The sequence below is a fragment of the Entelurus aequoreus genome, linkage group LG06 (assembly GCF_033978785.1).
Source record: "Entelurus aequoreus isolate RoL-2023_Sb linkage group LG06, RoL_Eaeq_v1.1, whole genome shotgun sequence".
Taxonomy (NCBI): Eukaryota; Metazoa; Chordata; class Actinopteri; order Syngnathiformes; family Syngnathidae; genus Entelurus; species Entelurus aequoreus.
Genome location: NC_084736.1, coordinates 5,459,138 through 5,483,406, shown reverse-complemented (window position 1 = coordinate 5,483,406; position 24,269 = coordinate 5,459,138). Strand labels below are relative to the sequence as shown.

Below are 24,269 nucleotides of genomic sequence, written 5' to 3'. Positions count from 1 at the left end.
GAGGAAGATGTCGTCGTCGTTGGAGGCGAGGAGGAAGATGTCGTCTTCATCGGAGGCGAGGAAGACGTCGAAGACGCCGTCGTCGGAAGCGAGGAGGAAGACGCCGTCTTCATCGGAGGCGTGGAGGAAGATGTCGTCGAAGGCAAGGAGGAAGATGCCGTTGAGGAAGATGGAGGCGAGGAAGACTTCGTCGTGGAAGAGGTCGTCGTCGGAGGCGAGGAGGAAGACTGTCGAAGGCGAGGAGGAGAACGTCGTCGTTGGAGGCGAGGAGGAAGATGTCGTCGTCATCGGAGGCGAGGAGGAAGACGCCGTCTTCATCGGAGGCGAGGAAGACGTCGAAGACGCCGTCGTCGGAAGCGAGGAGGAAGACGTCGTCGTCGTTGGAGGCGAGGAGGAAGATGTCGTCGTCATCGGAGGCGAGGAGGAAGACGCCGTCTTCATCGGAGGCGAGGAAGACGTCGAAGACGCCGTCGTCGGAAGCGAGGAGGAAGACGTCGTCGTCGGAAGCGAGGAGGAAGACGTCGTCGTCGGAGGCGAGGAGGAAGATGTCGTCGAAGGCAAGGAGGAAGATGCCGTTGAGGAAGACGGAGTCGAGGAAGACGGAGTCGAGGAAGACGGAGTCGAGGAAGACGGAGTCGAGGAAGACTTCGTCGTGGAAGAGGTCGTCGTTGGAGGCGAGGAGGAAGATGTCGTCTTCATCGGAGGCGAGGAAGACGTCGAAGACGCCGTCGTCGGAAGCGAGGAGGAAGACGTCGTCGTCGGAGGCGAGGAGGAAGATGTCGTCGAAGGCAAGGAGGAAGATGCCGTTGAGGAAGACGGAGTCGAGGAAGACTTCGTCGTGGAAGATGTCGTCGTTGGAGGCGTGGAGGAAGACGCCGTCTTCATCGGAGGCGAGGAAGACGTCGAAGACGCCGTCGTCGGAAGCGAGGAGGAAGACGCCGTCTTCATCGGAGGCGAGGAAGACGTCGAAGACGCCGTCGTCGGAAGCGAGGAGGAAGATGTCGTCGTCGTTGGAGGCGAGGAGGAAGATGTCGTCGTCGTCGGAGGCGAGGAGGAAGACGCCGTCTTCATCGGAGGCGAGGAAGACGTCGAAGACGCCGTCGTCGGAAGCGAGGAGGAAGACGTCGTCGTCGGAAGCGAGGAGGAAGATGTCGTCGTCGTTGGAGGCGAGGAGGAAGATGTCGTCGTCATCGGAGGCGAGGAGGAAGACGCCGTCTTCATCGGAGGCGAGGAAGACGTCGAAGACGCCGTCGTCGGAAGCGAGGAGGAAGAAGCCGTCGTCGTCGGAGGCGAGGAGGAAGATGTCGTCGAAGGCAAGGAGGAAGATGCCGTTGAGGAAGACGGAGTCGAGGAAGACGGAGTCGAGGAAGACTTCGTCGTGGAAGAGGTCGTCGTTGGAGGCGAGGAAGACGTCGAAGACGCCGTCGTCGGAAGCGAGGAGGAAGACGTCGTCGTCGGAGGCGAGGAGTAAGATGTCGTCGTCGTCGGAGGCGAGGAGGAAGACGTCGTCGTCGGAAGCAAGGAGGAAGACGTCGTCGGCGGAGGCGAGGAGGAAGACGCCGTCTTCATCGGAGGCGAGGAAGACGTCGAAGACGCCGTCGTCGGAAGCGAGGAGGAAGACGTCGTCGTCGGAGGCGAGGAGGAAGATGTCGTCGAAGGCAAGGAGGAAGATGTCGTCGAAGGCAAGGAGGAAGATGCCGTTGAGGAAGACGGAGGCGAGGAAGACTTCGTCGTGGAAGAGGTCGTCGTTGGAGGCGAGGAGGAAGATGTCGTCGTCGTTGGAGGCGAGGAGGAAGATGTCGTCGTCGGAGGCGAGGAGTAAGATGTCGTCGTCGTCGGAGGCGAGGAGGAAGATGTCGTCGTCGGAGGCGAGGAGTAAGATGTCGTCGTCGTCGGAGGCGAGGAGGAAGACGCCGTCTTCATCGGAGGCGAGGAAGACGTCGAAGACGCCGTCGTCGGAAGCGAGGAGGAAGACGTCGTCGTCGGAGGCGAGGAGGAAGATGCCGTCGAAGGCAAGGAGGAAGATGTCGTCGAAGGCAAGGAGGAAGATGCCGTTGAGGAAGACTGAGGCGAGGAAGACTTCGTCGTGGAAGAGGTCGTCGTCAGAGGCGAGGAGGAAGACTGTCGAAGGCGAGGAGGAGAACGTCGTCGTCGGAGGCGGGGAGGAAGACGCCGTCGTCGTCACAGGAGAGGAGAAAGACGGCGTTGTCGTCGGAGGCGAGGAGGAAGACGCCGTCGTCGTTGGAGGCGAGGAGGAAGATGTCGTCGAAGGCAAGGAGGAAGATGTCGTCGTCGTCGAGGAGGAAGATGTCGTCGAAGGCAAGGAGGAAGATGCCGTTGAGGAAGACTGAGGCGAGGAAGACTTCGTCGTGGAAGAGGTCGACGTCAGAGGCGAGGAGGAAGACTGTCGAAGGCGAGGAGGAGAACGTCGTCGTCGGAGGCGGGGAGGAAGACGTTGTCGTCGTCGGAGGCGAGGAGGAAGATGTCGTCGGAGGCGAGGAGTAAGACGTCGTCGGAGGCGAGGAGGAAGATGTCGGAGGCGAGGAGGAAGATGTCGTCGGAGGCGAGGAGTAAGACGTCGTCGGAGGCGAGGAGGAAGACGCCGTCGTCGGAGGCGAGGAGGAAGACGCCGTCGTCGGAGGCGAGGAGGAAGACGCCATCCTCGTTGGAGGCGAGGAGGAAGATGTCGTCGAAGGCAAGGAGGAAGATGTCGTCGTCGTCGGAGGCGAGGAGGAAGATATCGTCGAAGGCAAGGAGGAAGATGCCGTTGAGGAAGACTGAGGCGAGGAAGACTTCGTCGTGGAAGAGGTCGTCGTCAGAGGCGAGAAGGAAGACTGTCGAAGGCGAGGAGGAGAACGTCGTCGTCGGAGGCGGGGAGGAAGACGTTGTCGTCGTCGGAGGCGAGGAGGAAGATGTCGTCGGAGGCGAGGAGTAAGACGTCGTCGTCGTCGGAGGCGAGGAGGAAGACGCCGTCGTCGTTGGAGGCGAGGAGGAAGATGTCGTCGTCGTCGGAGGCGAGGAGGAAGACGCCGTCGTCGTCGGAGGCGTGGAGGAAGATTTCGTCGAAGGCAAGGAGGAAGATGCCGTTGAGGAAGATGGAGGCGAGGAAGACTTCGTCGTGGAAGAGGTCGTCGTCGGAGGCGAGGAGGAAGACTGTCGAAGGCGAGGAGGAGAACGTCGTCGTCGGAGGCGGGGTGGAAGACGTCGTCGTCGGAGGCGGGGAAGAAGACGCCGTCGTCGTCAGAGGAGAGGAGAAAGACGGCGTTGTCGTCGGAGGCGAGGAGGAAGATGTCGTCGAAGGCAAGGAGGAAGATGCCGTTGAGGAAGACTGAGGCGAGGAAGACTTCGTCGTGGAAGAGGTCGTCGTCAGAGGCGAGGAGGAAGACTGTCGAAGGCGAGGAGGAGAACGTCGTCGTCGGAGGCGGGGAGGAAGACGCCGTCGTCGTCACAGGAGAGGAGAAAGACGGCGTTGTCGTCGGAGGCGAGGAGGAAGACGTCGTCGGAGGCGAGGAAGACGTTGTCGAAGACGCCGTCGTCGGAGGCGAGGAGGAAGACGCCGTCCTCGTTGGAGGCGAGGAGGAAGATGTCGTCGAAGGCAAGGACGAAGATGTCGTCGGAGGCGAGGAGGAAGATATCGTCGAAGGCAAGGAGGAAGATGCCGTTGAGGAAGACTGAGGCGAGGAAGACTTCGTCGTGGAAAAGGTCGTCGTCAGAGGCGAGGAGGAAGACTGTCGAAGGCGAGGAGGAGAACGTCGTCGTCGGAGGCGGGGAGGAAGACGCCGTCGTCGTCACAGGAGAGGAGAAAGACGGCGTTGTCGTCGGAGGCGAGGAGGAAGACGTCGTCGGAGGCGAGGAAGACGTTGTCGAAGATGCCGTCGTCGGAAGCGAGGAGGAAGACGTCGTCGTCGGAGGCGATGAGGAAGACGCCGTCGTCGGAGGCGAGGAGGAAGACGTCGTCGTTGGAGGCGAGGAGGAAGATGTCGTCGAAGGCAAGGAGGAAGATGTCGTCGTCGTCGGAGGCGAGGAGGAAGATGTCGTCGAAGGCAAGGAGGAAGATGCCGTTGAGGAAGACTGAGGCGAGGAAGACTTCGTCGTGGAAGAGGTCGTCGTCAGAGGCGAGGAGGAAGACTGTCGAAGGCGAGGAGGAGAACGTCGTCGTCGGAGGCGGGGAGGAAGACGTTGTCGTCGTCGGAGGCGAGGAGGAAGATGTCGTCGGAGGCGAGGAGTAAGACGTCGTCGGAGGCGAGGAGGAAGATGTCGGAGGCGAGGAGGAAGATGTCGTCGGAGGCGAGGAGTAAGACGTCGTCGGAGGCGAGGAGGAAGACGCCGTCGTCGGAGGCGAGGAGGAAGACGCCGTCGTCGGAGGCGAGGAGGAAGACGCCATCCTCGTTGGAGGCGAGGAGGAAGACGCCATCCTCGTTGGAGGCGAGGAGGAAGATGTCGTCGAAGGCAAGGAGGAAGATGTCGTCGTCGTCGGAGGCGAGGAGGAAGATATCGTCGAAGGCAAGGAGGAAGATGCCGTTGAGGAAGACTGAGGCGAGGAAGACTTCGTCGTGGAAGAGGTCGTCGTCAGAGGCGAGAAGGAAGACTGTCGAAGGCGAGGAGGAGAACGTCGTCGTCGGAGGCGGGGAGGAAGACGTTGTCGTCGTCGGAGGCGAGGAGGAAGATGTCGTCGGAGGCGAGGAGTAAGACGTCGTCGTCGTCGGAGGCGAGGAGGAAGACGCCGTCGTCGTTGGAGGCGAGGAGGAAGATGTCGTCGTCGTCGGAGGCGAGGAGGAAGACGCCGTCGTCGTCGGAGGCGTGGAGGAAGATTTCGTCGAAGGCAAGGAGGAAGATGCCGTTGAGGAAGATGGAGGCGAGGAAGACTTCGTCGTGGAAGAGGTCGTCGTCGGAGGCGAGGAGGAAGACTGTCGAAGGCGAGGAGGAGAACGTCGTCGTCGGAGGCGGGGTGGAAGACGTCGTCGTCGGAGGCGGGGAGGAAGACGCCGTCGTCGTCAGAGGAGAGGAGAAAGACGGCGTTGTCGTCGGAGGCGAGGAGGAAGACGTCGTCGGAGGCGAGGGAGACGTTGTCGAAGACGCCGTCGTCGGAAGCGAGGAAGAAGACGTCGTCGTTGGAGGCGAGGAGGAAGATGTCGTCGTCGTCGGAGGCGAGGAGTAAGACGTCGTCGTCGGAGGCGAGGAGTAAGACGCCGTCGTCGTCGGAGGCGAGGAGGAAGACATACTTGAATATATTTTAATTTTAGGAATATAAATGGATCTATTGAGCAATCGTTTTCACCCCTAATAATCTGTCATTCCACTATCTAGCAATGGATGAAAGAAGTAACATTGAATTTTACATAAGATGTTAAAATAATCACTTTTTGTAATACCATTTTATTTTCAACCCCAGTCTTGCTGCAGGTTGGAAGAGCGTCTTGGTAATCAGCAGAACCGTCAGCCGTACCTTCTGGAGACATAACAGTAAGATTGACCGCTTCTTTATCTTGATGGACAAACATCTCATTTGGCGCATTTGATGGGCTTTTCAAAGCTCATTTTGTGTCCAATGTGTCTTATGATAGTCAATTTCTACACATTTCTTCAGACAACAGTCTAAAATATTTATATGGGGAAAATGAAGGTTGACCATGACATTTTTATATTGACACAGAAGCTATTCACTTAAAAACTTTGATGAACATTACCACACATTTAAAGTATTACTAACTGAGAGAAATGTTCGAAACCGTTTGTGCAACGTGCATACGATACAATGTAATGCATCAAATATTTCCAGTTGTTTCATTACAGCACAACCGAAAAGGAGTAGGAAGAAGCAGATCTTATTTAATCCGACCCCTTTTCATACCATAGCAATCTTATCCCATTTCCTTGTTCTTTGTAACAGAACACTGAATAAATACATAATATACCATAGTAAGCAAACACATATTAAATATATACATAATCTTTGTCCCTATAAAATTTAAAAAAAGGGTTGAAGATGTTCATCATAAATCTTGTTCTGTGTACTTTGTGAACACTTGTAGTTTGAACAGTCTCTCAAACAATCATATTGGTGCTTTATTGGATTTCTTTGCTTAATCCGTTCCATCATTTAATTCCACATACTGATATACTGAAGGTTTTAAGTGTTGTACGTGCATACAAATGTTTTAAATTAAATTTTCCCGTCAGGTTATATTTCTCCTCTTTTGTTGAGAAGAATTGTTGTACATTCTTGGCTAGCAGGTTATAGTTATTTACTTTCTACATCATTTTAGATGTTTGCAAATGCACCAAATCGTTTAATTTCAATAATTGTGATTTAATAAATAAAAGGTTTGTATGTTCTCTATATCCAACATTATATATTATTATAGCTGATCTTTTTTGTAACACCGTTAATGAACGAAGTGCACATTTGTAGTTATTTCCCCATATTTCTATACAATAACTCAGATATGTAACACTAATGAGCAGTAGAGAATATGAGGTGATTTTTGGTCTAGAAATGTTTTGCTTTATTCATTATTGATGTGTTTCTTGCTAATTTATGTTGTATATTTTTTATGAGATTTCCAATTCATTTTATCATCTATTATTACACCCAAAAATGTTTTCTTTTACCCTTTCAATATTTACTCTATCTATCTGTATTCGTGTTTGACTCTAAATAGCATTATTTTAGTCTTACTGAGATTCAAAGATAGTCTGTTTTTATCAAACCATCTTTTTAATGTGTTCATTTCTTCTGTTGTTATTTGTATTATCTTCTATGTGTTCTCTCCTGAACAAGCAGTTGTGTCATCTGCAAATAATACTAACTTTAAGTCCTTTGTAACTTGACAAATGTCATTTATATAGAGATTGAACAATTTTGGTCCGAGTATTGATCCCTAAGGTAGGCCACAAGATATTTTTAGCTCTGTGGAAGTGTGTTGGCCTATCTTCACGTATTGCTTCCTGTTGGTTAAGTAGCTTCTTACCCAGTTCAAGACCAACCCTCTGATGCCATCATGTTCTAATTAGTTTATTAAGATGCTATGATTAATTGTGTCAAATTGTGTTGATTTAACCCAAGTTGATGAGTTAAAGAAGGAACTTTGATATTGTGTTAAACGATTAACTATTTTTAAAATGTTAATTTAACTCTGAAAAGTGTGGAGCTATATAAGTTGATTCAACATTCCAGTTTTTGTGATGTATGCTATAGAATTGAGGGCCCCCCGGGATTTTTCAATTTTTATTTTTGAGAAACTATTTCTATCCAATATATTTAGTTGAATGCATGTTTTGTACTGAAACAAATTAATGGATAATAGTTGCAAAATAACAATTTGAACGTCCTTAAAACGTACATTTTATGCCTTCCAAACTCAACTCTAACCGAGTTTCAGACCCGGTGCCTTTCAAAACTAACACCGTGAGAGTCATGAGGACTGCGAGGGGACGTTTGCCATCGTATTCTTATTAGTGATGGAGCAGGAAGCAGGAATAATTTTTATGAAAAAGCGCCTTTTATTTCATGAATTGACATTTGACATGCGTGACCTGCGTATAAGAAGGGGTGGCCCTGATAATACCGCATTCTAGAAGTGCTTTGTTGTTCCAGACAAGGACACAAAGAGATAAAAGTATCTCATTACAATGTTAGAAAACCCTCCTTTGTGTAGCAGACATATTGCCATCCCCTGAACAAACATGCATAGTTGGTTTTTAATGGCCTGTTTACTCATCTTTACATGCAAACTATAGTCTTCCTGAGGCTGGTTAGTAGATTATTAATACATTCAATGACATAGGTTGTAATATTACATGCTACGGTACAGTTTGAAAAGCAGTTGAACCTATTCAATCCTTTATTGATGGTGTAGTCACCCCATGTCTTCTATATTTATGTGTTGACTTGATGTACAGTCGTGGTCAAAAGTTTTGCGAGAACATCATGTCATGGCTGTCTTGAGTTTCCAATCATTTCTACAACTCTTATTTTTTTAGTGATAGAGTGATTGGAGCACGGCGATGAGGTGGCGACTTGTCCAGGGTGTACCCCGCCTTCCATCCGAATGCAGCTGAGATAGGCTCCAGCAACCCCAAAAGGGACAAGTGGTAGAAAATGGATGGATGGATGATTGGAGCACGTACTTGTTGGTCACAAAAAACATTCATGAAGTTTGGTTCTTTTATGAATTTATTATGTGTCTACTGAAAATGTGAGGGTCAAAAGTTTACATACAGCAATGTTAATATTTACTGACATCACATGGACAAAGATAAGACCTTCAGGAGGAAAGTTCTGTGGCAGATGAAACAAAAATGGAGCTGTTTGGCCACAATACCCAGCAATATGTTTGGAGGAGAAAAGGTGGGGCCTTTAATTCCAGGAACACCAAACCTACCGTCAAGCATGGTGGTGGTAGTATTATGCTCTGGGCCTGTTTTGCTGCCAATGGAACTGGTGCTTTACAGAGAGTAAATGGGACAATGACAAAGGAGGATTACCTCCAAATTCTTCAGGACAAGCTAAAATCATCAGCCCGGAGGTTGGGTCTTGGGCGCAGTTGGGTGTTCCAACAGGACAATGACCCCAAACACGCCTCAAAAGTGGTAAAGGAATGGCGAAATCAGGCCAAAATGAAGGTTTTAGAATGGCCTTCCCAAAGTCCTGACTTAAACGTGTGGACAATGCTGAAGAAACAAGTCCATGTCAGAAAACCAACACATTTAGCTGAACTGCACCAATTTTGTGGTCAAAAATTCCAGCAGAAGCTTGTGGATGGCTACCAAAAGCGCCTTATTGCAGGTAAACTTGCCAAGGGACATGTAAGCAAATATTAACATTGCTGTATGTATACTTTTGACCCTCACATTTTCAGTAGAGCCATAATAAATTCATAAAAGAAGCAAACTTCATGAATGTTTTTTGTGAGCAACAAGTATGTGCTCCAATCACTACATCACAACAAAATAAGAGTTGTAGAAATGATTGGAAACTCAAGACAGCCATGACATGATGTTCTTTACAAGTGTATGTACACTTATGACCACGACTGTACCTAATGAATAGGGCTCGTCATGTTCCTTAAACACAGATCACTCGCCTCTCATTTGACAAGGGGCGTGAATAAGCGCATATAAAATGCCAATGAATGACTGACAGGCCGCTTCATATTCAAGTTTACTGCAGACTATTCCTAGACCCTTCCTGTTCTGTCACTGATAAGAATATAATGACCAATGTCCTCCAACATTCCTATTATCATTTTAAATAGGAAAATATGCAAGTTTATTTTAATGATCTTGAACTAGTTATTTTGCACTAAGAAAATACATTATTGTACATTTTTCCCCCATTAATTCGTTTTAATACAAAACATCCATTAAATTAAAGGTTGGTTTAAAATAAAAAAAAAACTAAACATGGATTCACATAAATAAAAAATAAACATCTTGTAAGATGGTGGCTTGAAATAAATAATTTTGCTTAGTGCCCCAATTATGCTAAAATATGTGATAAGATTATAATAGATATAAAATAAGTTATTCATAAAAATCAATGAATTGAATATATTGCTTGATGTCGTTGGAATTGGCATAAATCAATGAAAAGAAAGGAGTGATATGTTATACATGTCAGGTTCAAGCGAACAAAGCTTTGAGCGTGTGACCCCAGGATGCAGAGACGGCAGGCATAGCGAAGGTAAAAACTAGAGATGTCCGATAATATCGGCAGTCCGATATTATCGGCCGATAAATGCTTTAAAATGTAATATCGGAAATTATTGGTATCGGTTTCATTTTTTTTTTTTCCCATTTATTTATTTATTTCAGGCAATGACAAAAACCTACAAGTTGACAAAACATAATAATATAAATTAATATAGTGCATTATTGTTCAGTTTTGCCTGAAAGGGAGTGGGAAGAAGATCACTTATTTAATCCCACCCCCAGTTCTCCATTCAGTGATTATTCACATGAGTTTCACTCTCACTTTGTTCAAGGATTATAATACAGATGTTGTATCATAGTGGCATTACCATAGGTAACAATAATTATTACACTGTAACAATCATTTGTATCAACAATGTAGGAATAATGAATATACCAACAATGGTAATAGACATCATAGCAATAATGGTAATAGACAACATAGCAATAATGGTAAGGAAACATTGAGCACATGTTACACTTTGAGACAGAGTTTCAAAAAGTAAAATGTATGACTTTTTAAAACGCCGCTGTACGGAGTGGTACACGGACGTAGGGAGAAGTACAGAGCAGTTGCGTCTCCCAGTCATACTTGCCAACCCTCCCGATTTTCCCGGGAGACTCCCGAATTTCAGTGCCCCTCCCGAAAATCTCCCGAATTACTCCCGATTTCCACCCAGACAACAATATCGGGGACGTGCCTTTAAGGCACCACCTCACTCCTACCCACTTCTCTAAAGTGGGCTGGCTCAGGGTGGAGGACAGAGTAAAACAACTTGCACTGAGCCTAGTCTATAAAATCCGCTACACCTCCCTGATACCGAAGTACATGTCAAACTACTTCCTTAACGTAAATGACCGCCATAACCACAACACCAGGGGGAGCTCCACTAACCACGTTAAACCCAGATTCCGAACTAACAAAGGTCTTAACTCATTCTCTTTCTATGCCACATCAATGTGGAATGCACTCCCAACAGGTATAAAAGAAAGGTCATCTCTATCCTCCTTCAAAACCGCAATAAAAGTTCACCTCCAGGCAGCTACAACCCTAAACTAACACCCTCCCCGGATTGCTAATAATCAAATGTAAACAATCAAATGCAGATACTTTTTCTTATGTCTTCTGATCTCTCTCTCTCTCTCTCTCTCTCTCTCTCTCTCTCTCTCTCTCTCTCTCTCTCTCTCTCTCTCTCTCTCTCTCTCTCTCTCTCTCTCTCTCTCTATGTCCACTACTTGCTGTCCATATCCTACCCCCCCTCCACACCCCTGATTGTAAATAATGTAAATAATTCAATGTGATTATCTTGTGTGATGACTGTATTATGATGATAGTATATATCTGATAGTATATATCTGTATCATGAATCAATTTAAGTGGACCCCGACTTAAACAAGTTGAAAAACTTATTCGGGTGTTACCATTTAGTGGTCAATTGTACGGAATATGTACTTCACTGTGCAACCTACTAATAAAAGTCTCAATCAATTTGCGTGCCGGCCCAATCACATAATATCTACGGCTTTTCACACACACAAGTGAATGCAACGCATACTTGGTCAACAGCCATACAGGTCACACTGAGGGTAGCCGTATAAACAACTTTAACACTGTTACCAATATGCGCCACACTGTGAACCCACACCAAACAAGAATGACAAACACATTTCGGGAGAACATCCGCACCGTAACACAACATAAACACAACAGAACAAATACCCAGAACCCCTTGCAGCACTAACTCTTCCGGGACGCTACAATATACACCCCCCACTACCCCCTAACCCTAAACCCCGCGCCCCCCCAACCCCGCCCACCTCAACCTCCTCATGCTCTCTCAGGGAGAGCATGTCCCAAATTCCAAGCTGCTGTTTTGAGGCATGTTAAAAAAAATAATGCACTTTGTGACTTCAATAATAAATATGGCAGTGCCATGTTGGCATTTTTTTTCCATAACTTGAGTTGATTTATTTTGGAAAACCTTGTTACATTGTTTAATGCATCCAGCGGGGCATCACAACAAAATTAGGCATAATAATGTGTTCATTCCACGACTGTATATATCGGTATCGGTTGATATCGGAATCGGTAATTAAGAGTTGGACAATATCGGATATCAGCAAAAAAGCCATTATCGGACATCTGTAGTAAAAATGTGTTTATCGAGGGCTCACAAAGGCTGTTATTATCAGAAAAGTAATATCACCAACAACATTCGAGGGGTGCATCGTGTGACAAATGTTCACTCTTTTGTGTGCAGCGCATAAGGAGAAGAAGAGTTAGCTCGTCCACAATAGAAAAAGGCTGGGATGAGCTCCTTTCACCCTATTGACGCGGTGAAATACGAAGAGTATTGTGTGCGAGTGTGTGTGTGCGCTTGAGCTTTTTTGTGACATATGTATGTGTGGAGGACTGATAAGCATACACACACACACACACGGTACACACACTTTAAAACCTTCTATCAAGGGGTTTCACTGCAGGCTGTGACGTTGGTGACCAGTGTGAGACAATGATAGTGTGTGTGTGTGTGTGTGTGTGTGTGTGTGTGTCCCCCACCAATTTACACACAATGAATGTGTCTGTACAGTTGTGTACTCAGGCTACACACACACCGATGTATACCTAAGTAATGCATGTTTACTAAGAAAAAACTGCCGCATTGACTACACCATGGCAGCACTACTGTATTGTATGTATTTTGCAGATATTTGCTCATCAGTGGTCATACAATCTCTGAAAGCATGTGTGTGTGTGTGTGTGTGTGTGTGTGTGTGTGTGTGTGTGTGTGTGTGTGTGTGTGTGTGTGTGTGTGTGTGTGTGTGTGTGTGTGTGTGTGTGTGTGTGTGTGTGTGTGTGTGTGTGTGTGTGTGTGTGTGTGTGTGTGTGTCCGTGACCAGGGTGCTATAAAAGGTTAGCAGATGTGCCAGAGAAGATCTTGGAGGTTTCAAACAAACCATGAGCAGGGATTTCAAGGCAACATAGCGCAAAAAGGTAAGTCAAGATTATTATTATTGCTTTTTGTAACTTCATATTTCATTTTCTTCTCATGTTTATTGTCTTAAAAAAGGGGGATGAGCGGTAGAGAACAAATGATGGATGAGCGAAAAGATTGAAAAATGATCTTGATTTGTCTCAAAAGACTGGCTCTTGATTTTTTAGAATAGGACAAAAATTCATAGTGTTATTATTAGTGTACATAACTGTTCACGGTGCACTCATTTCTAACCAAATTAATCTTATAAGATTTAGTCAAGTGCTGTACAAAACAAGCCTACAGTAAGTACTACATCATGTTTATTGGGTAGCACTATATTATGCAGAAATGATTTACCAACTAATCACAAATAAGCTGTAAAAATTCATAATGTGTTCAAGTAGTTACACCACCTGCCTTGACTCACATATGAACTTGAAGTGCCATCCCATTCCTAACCCATAGGGTTCAATATGACACCTTTTGCAGCTATTACAGCTTCAACTCTTCTGGGAAGGCTGTCCACAAGGTTGCAGAGTGTGTTTATAGGAATTTTTCCACCATTCTTCCAAAAGGGCATTGGTGAGGTCACACACTGAGAAGGCCTGGTTCTCAGTCCCCGTTCTAATTCATCCCAAAGGTGTTCTATCGGGTTCAGGTCAGGACTCTGTGCAGGCCAGTCAAGTTCAGAGAGTATTTTCATTTGGCCATGAAGGAATTGCCATCTGAGTGAGTTAGTTGGTCAGGCAGGAATTTAGTCAGACAGTTATGAGAGAAGAAAACAATACTGTGTCCTTTACAGCAGTGTTTCTTAACCATAGGGCAGGGGACCTCGAGGGCCGCCAAAAAATAGCTGTTTCTCAGTTGTGGTCTGTATAACCCAGAGGTGCCAATTACGTCAACGGCAAGCTACCGGTCGATGGCGGAGGGTGTGTCAGTCGATGGCGTAAGGTGTGTCAGTCGATGGGTGAGGGTGTGTCAGTCGGTGGCGGAGGGTGTGTCAGTCGGTGGGTGAGGGTGTGTCAGTCGATGGTGGAGGGTGTGTCAGTCGGTGGCGGCTGGTGTGTCAGTCGGTGGCGGCTGGTGTGTCAGTCGGTGGCAGCTGGTGTGTCAGTCGGTGGAGGAGGGTGTGTCAGTCGGTGGCGGAGGGTGTGTCAGTCAGTGGCGGAGGGTGTGTCAATCGGTGGCGGAGGGTGTGTCAGTCGATGGCGGAGGGTGTGTCAGTCGGTGGCGGAGGGTGTGTCAGTCGATGGCGGAGGGTGTGTCAGTCGATGGCGGAGGGTGTGTCAATCTGTGGCGTAGGGTGTGTCAGTCGATGGCGGATGGTGTGTCATTCGGTGGTGGAGGGTGTGTCAGTCGATGGCGGAGGGTGTGTCAGACGGTGGCGGAGGGTGTGTCAGTCCATGGCTGAGGGTGTGTAAGTCCATGGTGGAGGGTGTGTCAGTCCATGGCTGAGGGTGTGTAAGTCCATGGTGGAGGGTGTGTCAGTCCATGGCTGAGGGTGTGTAAGTCCATGGTGGAGGGTGTGTCAGTCCATCACCAGCCAGGCAAGAAAAAAATAGAGCTAAAACTGAGTGATCATCAATCTCCACCAAGACGTGACTTTGGTCACTTGATTGACATTCACGGCACCCGAGGGTCTTGTGAGATGACGCTGGCTGCTGCCAGATCATTATTAAGAAAAAATGACCGACAGGAAGGCGAGAAACACTTTTTATTTCAACAGACTCTCGCGCCGTACCTGCCCTCAAAACTCTAAAGACCGACCGCACAGTTCCTGTCTTCACAATAAAAGCGCTGCTCCATCCTGCCTGCGCTAACAAAATAAGAGTCTCAGAAAGCTGGCGCACACAAGCTAGCACGCTACGGAGTTTGCCGCCAATGTATTTCTTGTAAAGTGTATAAAAAGGAGTATGGAAGCTGGACAAATAAGATGGCAAAAAATAACCACTTTCATGTGTTATTGGACAGAAAGGACTTTTTTTTAACTTGTTAACCTGTTACTCTTTCATAAATAAATGCATAAATATAAATTATTTTTTGAATGATCCCCTCCACTTGATCAATTGAAAAGTAGCTTGCCTGCAGAAAGTGTGGTCACCCCTGGTATAAACCTAACCCATACTCAGTTGTAATACACTTGTTCACCACTTGTGGCAGTAATGACAGTATCATACAAACAGAAGAAGTCACAGAGAAGTTTCTTTTAAGCCGGTATTTTCATTTGCACTTTAAATTTTATTGACAGTTTAGTCAATAAACAAATATGCTATTATTTATATTTTATTTATTTATTTGTTTGTTTGTTTTCATAAGTCCCTTCTTTTGCAGTATATTTGATTAGTGTTTATTTTTCTAATCAGCCTCATTGTTGTGATGAACACATACTTCAGCTTCATATGCTTTGACAAGGTTCATCCTGGCAAACTGCAAGTAGGATAAATATCATTATTGACTATGGTTACGATGACTCATTCATTGTTAATATTTGAGTAGGCCCCGTGCTCCTCTGTAGTGGTTAAGTTGCTTCCCAAGATTTAAAAAGGTTAAGAACCCGTGCTTTACAGGACCACAAATAAAGTCGGATCTACTAAGATCCCAAAGAACACGTGCTAAATAGTGAGTGCAAATATAACAATTGTGTGTACTATTAGTGGGTGTGTTGCGAATGATCTACCAAGACTGTACAATTGATAACCAACAGCAAAAGCTACTTAGATGAGGACTTTGTTTACTACCGGCTGTTACCATGGAGACACTCATTTACTGCACACCCATTGCATGATAACTTATGGTGTTTTGTGATGTGGTGACAAATGCTGCGCACAATTATAATTTGTATCGTCTTTTCTGGGCAATATAGAAGCGCAAACTACAAAACAGAACCTATTTTTTTATTATGCCGAAGGTGCTCTCTGGTAGGTGCCAGGGTGTTGTGATGGTGTGTCTGGAACGATCCAGTTGTAAGAAAATGCTTGTTGCAGGGACTTTTTTTTTTTTACACCATAGGACAGGGGTCGCCAACCTGTCGATTATGATTGACGAGTAGATCTTTGGGGCCCTGCCAGCCAAACTGTTGTGGCAAAACATTTTCAACCTTAATAACTTGTCCAAGGTGGACCCCGCCTTCCGCCCGAGTGAATCCCCCGGGGGCCCTGAGAGGGACAAGCGGTAGGAAATGGATGGATAAATCTGGTTAACAGTGCTAAATGATTACAATTACATCTCCTCCTGATGAGCATGAACAGAGGTGGGTAGAGTAGCCAGAAATTGTACTCAGGTAAGAGTACTGTTACTTTAGAGTTGTATTACTCAAGTAAAAGTAAGGATTAGTCACCCAAATATTTACTTGAATAAAAGTAAAAAGTATGTTGTGAAAAAACTACTCAAGTACTGAGTAACTGATGAGTAACCTGTTCGTTTAATGATGACGGCAACAAATAATTCACAAAAACATAAAAATAGCAGTGAACAAATTCATAGCCAGGAATATCTCTTAAGCAACTAAAACAATAATATATATTAAATAATAATACATAAAAAACTAAATAAATGAAGGCAAATTGAGCCACAATAACTTAACAGCACCATAGGCTCAGTAGGCAGAGATTACAAAGGAAAATAACAAGTTAGCCTTTACGCAAACCATAAACTCTGATAGGTGTGGGCTGCACCTGAGAACACACTGTGCACTTCTGATTGGTGTTTGTATGCATGCGTGAGTGTGTGTGTGTGTGTGTGTGTGTGTGTGTGTGTGTGTGTGTGTGTGTGTGTGTGTCTCTGTCTGTCTATGAGGCCGCAGTGTGTTAATAAATGTCCCCACACGATGTACATTAGACAGTGATTCATAGCAGGGAAGCTAACATCAGCCTACTGTGACAGCAAACATATCTACTAACGTTACTTACCACGATGTGCTTCCTCAAATTTGACGTTGAGTTCATGTAAGCTGAAATGTCCACTTGTTTGGGGAGACACATATGACAACGCATTACATAACTATTTTTTTGGTTGTCTGAAGCGTGAACATCGATTTTATGTGAGGCCAGGGGTGTTCTTCCTCTTCTGGTTGATGCGAAGCGTTCGTTGTTGTCTCTGCCATTGTTGTTGTTTGCCGCTGAAACTTAATGTGCAGTCAATCATGTGACTGCCTGGCTCTGTTTGATTGGTGAAACGGAGTCAAACGTCACCAGTGACTGCATTTGATTGGTGAAACGCAGGCATGCGATAGATCCTACTTTGAAGGTCTGTCTGACAGACCAAAACAAACAAAGCGTGCATTAACAGATCGATAAAAATCAGTAGCGAGTAGCGAGCTGAATGTAGATAAATGGAGCGGAGTAAAAGTAGCATTTCTTCTCGAAAAATATACTCAAGTAAAAGTAAAAGTATGTTGCATTAAAACTACTCTTAGAAGTACAATTTATCCCAAAAGTTACTCAAGTAGATGTAACCGGAGTAAATGTAGCGTGTTACTACCCACCTCTGAGCATGAATATACGCTCCATGAAGATAAACTTCCTTGCTACTTTGTCCATTTATTTCTCTGCTCATGAGCTTAGTCGAGCAGCTTGGCGTGCTGTAAAGTTAGCATGTCTTTTAGTCATTTCAATTTATTCAGAATAGCTATTTGAGATGCTGTTTTTCCTTTTCACGGGGGTCCTATTTTTTTAAGTACACGCAACCCAATAGTAGGTAGGGCCCATGTCGCCTGTTCCGTGTTCCATCTGCTGGCATCTTGTGACTGTGGGGCTATTGTGTGGTTTTTATGTGCGGGGAATTCGCCGGGCTCGGTATTGGCTGAGTTTGCGCAAATTGGGGAGATTGCAAGGTGGCAGAATAGTAGAGGGTGTGACTGCTGCTGTATATAAGAAGTCAGTTTTAAGGTGTCAGTCATTGTCGGTAGAAGCTGGCAGCGAAGGTTTAATGGAGCTTAAAGGCTCACAAGGAACCCGAGACCTGTCCCCTCATGCTCCGATTCACCTTCTTTGTCTGAAAAGATGATCTCTTTCACTCCCGCATTGAAAACACTGTCACTCAGCTCATTTGCAAGGTTCGAACTAAATTGTCAGAGTTCATTCTTGTGTATCCAATTGGATTTTCCTTTCTTCAACATTTGAATGGCAGGCTCAGGCTTTGGTGTTTGGCAGATGTTTTTTAAAGCTTCTAGATTTCTGTCTGCTGTTTAGTTGTAAGGTCAAACCAGCGCAGTGCCAGACAAGACTTACACTACATTGCCAAAAGTATTTGGCCACATGCCTTGACTCACATATGAACTTGAAGTGCCATCCCATTCCTAACTCCATCCATGCATTTTCTACCGCTTATTCCCTTTGGGATCGCGGGGGGCACTGGAGCCTATCTCAGCTACAATCGGTCGGAAGGCGGGGTACACCCTGGAAAAGTCGCCACCTCATCACAGGGCCAACACAGATAGACAGACAACTTTGATACATTTGAAACAAGGATCTGCCAATATGTTTACAGTGGTCCAAGGTCCTCTGTACAACAGGAATTTGCTGCAAAAATGTTGGTCTCCCAAGTTTTGAACTGTTATGGTGACATTTTCGGGTTGTTGAATAGCCCTGCTGCACAGTATTCAGTGATTCAAATGTTTTAACACTCTTGTTAGCAGTCTAGTTCTGTATGGCTTTTAAATATGTTCCTTTTTACACTTTGAATATCAGAACAAAATACAACAATGATTTGAATATCTGTCTAGATAACCAAATTGTTTTGATCCGTTGCCCGGATCATGTTTTCGTTGTTTAGTTTTGACTACCTCAGTTCTGTTTTCTGCACTCGTGGGTTTGTGTTTTCAGTTACCATGGGTGCTGATTGGTTGAAGCTGCCCCTGATTAGTGTCTGCGATGCTCACCTGCTGCCAGGCACTAATCAGAGGGCTATTTATTCCCGTTTCTTTCCACACTCAGTCTGGCTTCCTAATTTGCTACAAGCAACAGTTAACGACGGTTTGTTTGATTCCTGTTTTTGTATGCTAGCTCCCGCACTAGCCTCCTTAAGCTTTGCCTTTGTTTGTTCCTGTATGATTTATACTAATAAATCATTTCCTACCTGCACGCTTCGTCCGGAGTGTTCCGTCTGCATCTTGGGAGAACAACCTCCGCATCACCATGTGACCCGTTCGTTTCACAAATATCCTTAATTTGACAGTCAAGGCCAAAAATATGTTTACTACCATTTTTTTTATTCCATTTTTAAATAATTCAATAGTATACTGACAAACAATCGTAATTATTTTGTAACTTTCAGAGGAGAGTGAACAATTATTACAATTGTTGTAGTTTGCTCAAAAAAATGTCACGGAGTATGAACATGTAAATGCCCACTGCTGATTGGTTGAGAGTTTTTTTTAAACATTCCAGTTTTAAACATTATAAGAATAGGAAATAACCATGTCTGTGGGTTTTAAATGTACAGCATGTTAAGGAAATGTGTTTGTTTACCTTATTTCTTGTAGTTACAAGCTATTTCTTTGTATTTGTTATCTACCCTCCATCTACTCTGTGCTATCCTGGCTGTTAACCCCTGACACTTGCCCGCACGTATAGTATGTCGGTCGGGGACCGTGCCAGGGCGGTAGGTGACGCCTTGTGATATATTTAGAGCGACCTGCGATGAATGTTTTATCCGCGCCGTGTAGGCAGAACACAGTATCAGTCATCAAACATTCATATCTGCCACTGAGATGACCTGCTTGAATATCAGCTCATCATCAATGAATTAACCTTAGGTAATTTTCAAGAAATTAACCTTGGCCTGAGTCCATAGTAGGGAGCGCTGTTACAGCCCAACAGAAGTGTTTTGGAATAGGGGGCGAGAGTACCTAGTCAACTAACTAATGCCTGACCTTGTAAAAATTGAATAATAAAGCAATGAATGGTGTGATTACACTCATTGAGTCAAATTTGGTTGCAAAATTCTAATTAGCTGGAGTGCTTAGATGCAGATGTACAACATTGATGAGGTGGAACCTTCAAGTAAAGAAGAGACAGAGAGTAACAGAGGCTTTCTACTCAATGTCCACCACGGAGACGACAGGTGTTTGTGTTTTGACTCGGTGCAGCTTTGCCTCTCAGACACAGTTTAGCAACAGCTCAGCCATCGTGCATTATTCATGCACTAGCGAGTCCGCAGATAGGGTTACCCTTAACAGTATAGCTGGTGCATTAGGGTGCCCTTTGCATCAGGGGGGGATACACACACACACACACTTGCAGAGATACTGTCAGAACGAGTGTATGATGAAGCATGAAGTTGAGAGCAGTGGAAGGATGAGGTAGCAAGTAACCAGAGAGAGATGCAAAAAGTTCCAGGAGGTCACAAAGGTCTGATAGGTAGATGTGAGAGGATGCTAACGCCTGTGAATGCTGACACTCGGATTAAAAAAACTCAACCGAGGGCACACTCCAGCACTTGACATCTCCTCGCTAAAGGGACGTCCTGGCAAAGATCACATCGCAGCCAAGATGAGGATTCACTACAGGACTCATAGAATATTGTGATCATTTGAGCCACACAAACTATTCTCTGTGTGACGCTAGGAATTTACTTACACAACTACAAGGACAACGGACCAACAAGGACAAAAGACCAACAAGAACCTGTTTTTCTGCATGCTACATTTTCAAGGACCCAGGGAAGCAAATGCAAGCAATAACAGACAGAAGTAAGACTGTTTTATATAGTATATTGTAGCAATTTTCTTATTTTATGTCTTATAACAAAGAAAGCAGTTGTGCTTGTAGACATCATTTAGTGGGCACTGACAGAAATGTGCAGTTCATTTCTGAATGCAGGGCTGAAGGACAGTAGTTTGTTTTGGTGTCATTGTTCAACATGGAGTCAAAAGCAGTGTGCCGCCGTGTGTGTTTTTGGAACATACATATCATATCCAGGAGAATGGTGAACAACTAAAGGATGTTGTCTTTAAACCGATTACCTTAATCAAAGTTTGGCTCCTGGGTGTTGCCGCTAGATCACATCATGCCACACAAAAAGACTGCTCAAAAATCTGTTGCCAAGAAAGGCAAGTCAGAGGAGTCCAAGAAGGGAGCAAAGGACAGTAAAAAGGCAGGAAGAGATGACAAGAAAGAAGCGAAGAAAGTGGAGGAGCCGGCCAAAAGAAAGGGAAAGGACAGTGGTAAGAAAGGAAAAGAAAAGAAACTTGTCAGTGAATCAGAGGAGTCTGAGGAAGAAGATAGTCGTGACAGTGAAGAAGTAGGGGCTACGGAATCACCTCCTTCAGTTCATGAAGCAGAAAGATTAAAGGTCTCCAAGTCTCCCCCAAGTGATTTACCTTCATCGGAGGACGAGGAGGAAGAGGACGACAAGGCGAAGCCGCAAAAGCAGAACGGTATAGATGCAATCAATCTGAAAAAAATTAGTGATGTCCAACTCAAGGGAGCTTCCAAAATCATGATGGGCCTTGCTGCAGATGGACAAAAGCAAGATATAACAGCAGGAAAAGAGCAGAAGATTTCCAACGGCAAGAATCCCTTTCGAGGGGCTTCCAAAGTTCTCACCGGCCTGAAGGGAAAGGCTTCTCCTTTTAGTATCTCCATCAAGCCAAAGCAGCCAGAGAAAACCAAACCAAAGAGGAGCCTGAAAAGCACATCCACTCTTATGATGCCTCTCTCTAAGAAAAAGGAGAAGACACTTGGTGTTTCTGGCAAACCTCTTCTAAGCAACGCAACATTTTTGAATGGACTTGGGCTAAAATCTGCCTCTAAGGATCAAAAGCCAGGGCCGTCAGGTTTAAGCTTATTCAGTAAAAAAGATGACAGTCCAAGCAAACCCACTACTCCTCCTCCTCCTCCTGCTCCTCCTCCCAAGAAGACAATAGACCTATCCACTTTGGGTAGGAAGACAAACATGGCTACAGAGGCTAAGGGTTTGGGAGCAAAGTTTAAAGGCATGTTTGGAAAAAAGAAAGCACCATCAATATTCAAGACAAGAGGCTGGATGTTAGCGAGGATAGCTGCAGCAACCAACTTGTTGACAGGCGGGTTCCCGGGTGCTAAGGGTCAAGGTCGACAAGGGGCATGGGCACAGCGTCGTGGACGGAAACGACTGTCTTTTGCAAACCGAGATACATTGGCTAGACCAACACATTATTACAATCAGGCCCTTGATTATGTCGATGATTATGGATCTGATGAAGATTACAGTGACAGGCAGCAAGAGGAGTATGAATACTTTGATGATGAGGACGACGGTGAGTGGGAAGAGGAGTGTGGTTACTACGATGATGATGGCAACTTTTATCCTGATGAGGAATTTTATTATCGTGGTGATGCGGACTACACCACATACCCCTATGAAGAGTATGGCGATTATAATGGTAATGAAGAGGTGGCATATTACTATGGGGATGATGGAAAGCTGTATGCCATTGTGCAGGAGCCATTTGATTATGATGGCGAAAGCGTGGAGGAGTTCTATGACCCGTATGACCCTTTGGTCATCGATCGTAATATGGGTTATAACTATGGGATGTCAAATCCTTACACAGTGACTAGTACTCATGATGCTCTCCCAGGATTATATCAGGATCAAATGCAGAGATATACACATGTTGGCCTTCATGACCCTTACCAGCAACAATATTATGTTGGTGGTGGGTTAGATTCAACAGCAACAGAACATCTTTACAGACAAGAGCAAATACCTAATTCATTTCCCGAGCAGTTCAGGGTCCCCAGGCCTCAGATAAGACTATTTGGAAAGGAAAGGCTGGAGGTAGAAACCCTGCCACCACCTCCTCCACCTACTCCCACGTATAATCCTGAACAACCCTACTTTCCAACTGTCATTAACCAACAACAACCTCCCATTCGGTCAGCTTCACCAACAGCACATATCATTCAACATGAGCACATGCGACAAGCGACTGCTCATTCCCCGCTACCCAGTTACCCTCCTCAGTTGTCAGCATTTCCATTACCACAGTTTTCCACCCAAGTGACTAATACCGCTGCTCCTTATGACCAATCATTGTTTCATATGGGGAAAATGCCATCACCGTTCTCACAAACACAGGATACTTCATTAGTGCACTCACCTCCTTATCCACTACTTGCTTTATCAAACCCAATGAATGGAACTACACCTTCCTCACACAGGCCAGGGATCCATTCACCAGACCACATGGGGCACCAAATGCACAGCCAGCCTGACCACTTTTCCCCTCTTTTACACAGAGTAGACTTCCAATACGAGACCCCATTGATAAGCCCAGGACTAACTTTTCCACAAAGACTACCAAGCCCTTCTGCTTCTCCACAAATCCAAAGGAGAGCAGTGCCAATTACAGCCCAACTACCCGAAACAACTGTAGCAGGCGGAATCAGGCTGGAAAGGGCTCAGGTCCAATCCCCACTTTCAAGTTCAGCAGCATCCCCAAGAGGATCTCTGAGGAAGAAGGAAGGCCACCTTCCTGATCCAAGATTTTCTCCACCTCAAAATGCAGTGCATCTTCCATCTACCAGACCACAGTTATTCAGAAGCAGAAGGTCCAAGGTGAGGCATTCACCTTCTTCCCCACTATCCTGTTTGCAGAGAGAAACCCCTACTCTATTTGAGAGAGCACCGTCTCCCCATCAAACTATTGACTATGCCTCTATCTATCATCCTCCCTCTTTTCCCCAATCATTTAACACCAGCCTCTCTTTTCCCACCCGCTCCTCTACTCAGAAATTTAGAGGTGGTCCAGTAAGTCGAAGTCATGTTCCCATGGGGACCGTGAAACCATCCCCAGCTAAACACTACTCAAGAAGACAAAGTAGGCGTGGAGCCCCTGTAACTCAACATGTAGCCCCTTTCAGGTCCTCTATCCACAGTAACCCAGGCGCTTCTTCCAAACAAATGAATGGAGCTGCTGGAGTTCCTGTGTTATCCAGGAAAGGCGCACAACCTCGGAATTCAGACGCACATGAAAGTTTTCAAAGACCTATCGGTAGAGGACAGCCATTTGTTCGCATGCCCAGAAACAAGTCCTCCCCTTCACTCAGACATTCATTTAGAGCAGCCCCTCCAAGGCCTCTGGTGCCTCAGCAGCATTCAATGAAACACGGTGGTTCTTTTTCTCCCCAACCTTTAGGACATGGCATCCACAATGGACTGCAATATTCACAAACATTTCAGCATTGCAACTCATCTACCACACTCCCTTATTCAGCCTATCCTAAGAACCAAGGATTTAATCCACAGCCCCCCCTGCCTCATGAAATTATGAGTTCCCGGAATGTAGGAGAAACATCTTTCCAAAGTCCAGTACCTTATCCGATCCCCTCACCCCCACAGAGTATGCACCAGTTGGATTACACAGTTACTGAACCTGGCACATCCGCATTTCATACAGATTATACACCAAACCTTGAAGTTGTAGGTTTCTCATTTCCCCCCTCCCAACTTCCACCTCATCCTTATACTACTCCCTATTGTTCTCCTTTACAGAGGCCTCCAATACCTCAAACACAGCAACAAGCCTCTCTTGACAACCCCCTTGTCATTGAATATATAAAGAAAAGTCCAACCACAGTATCTCATGGGGAGATAGTGGAGAGTCAAAATGTC

At 45.8% G+C, this 24,269-nt stretch overlaps 2 protein-coding genes across 5 annotated transcripts in view; one reads left to right on the top strand and one right to left on the bottom strand.

Annotated features, from left to right (window-relative positions):
- LOC133652398 (serine-rich adhesin for platelets-like) overlaps positions 1-17,209 on the bottom strand; it is a gene marked incomplete at its 3' end in the record, with an annotated part of 43,601 nt that extends 26,392 nt beyond the window's left edge. Inside the window, exons 1-6 of the mRNA XM_062051115.1 lie at positions 17,155-17,209; positions 4,785-4,907; positions 3,155-3,385; positions 3,029-3,111; positions 2,262-2,404; positions 364-1,777 (exon numbers count right to left, since the gene is read on the bottom strand). Of these exons, the coding sequence (XP_061907099.1) occupies positions 364-1,777; positions 2,262-2,404; positions 3,029-3,111; positions 3,155-3,385; positions 4,785-4,907; positions 17,155-17,209 (2,049 nt within the window). The remainder of the gene's footprint in view (positions 1-363; positions 1,778-2,261; positions 2,405-3,028; positions 3,112-3,154; positions 3,386-4,784; positions 4,908-17,154) is intronic.
- myo15aa (myosin XVAa) overlaps positions 4,997-24,269 on the top strand; it is a 126,790-nt gene continuing 107,517 nt past the window's right edge. For 2 of the 4 annotated variants that reach the window (XM_062049883.1, XM_062049880.1), the window contains exons 1-3: positions 4,997-5,181; positions 5,393-5,463; positions 12,595-12,688. The gene's annotated coding sequence lies outside the window, so the exon portion shown is untranslated. Of the gene's footprint in view, positions 5,182-5,275; positions 5,464-12,562; positions 12,689-24,269 lie in introns of those variants that run through there. The other 2 variants (XM_062049882.1, XM_062049884.1) reach the window with 2 other exon arrangements.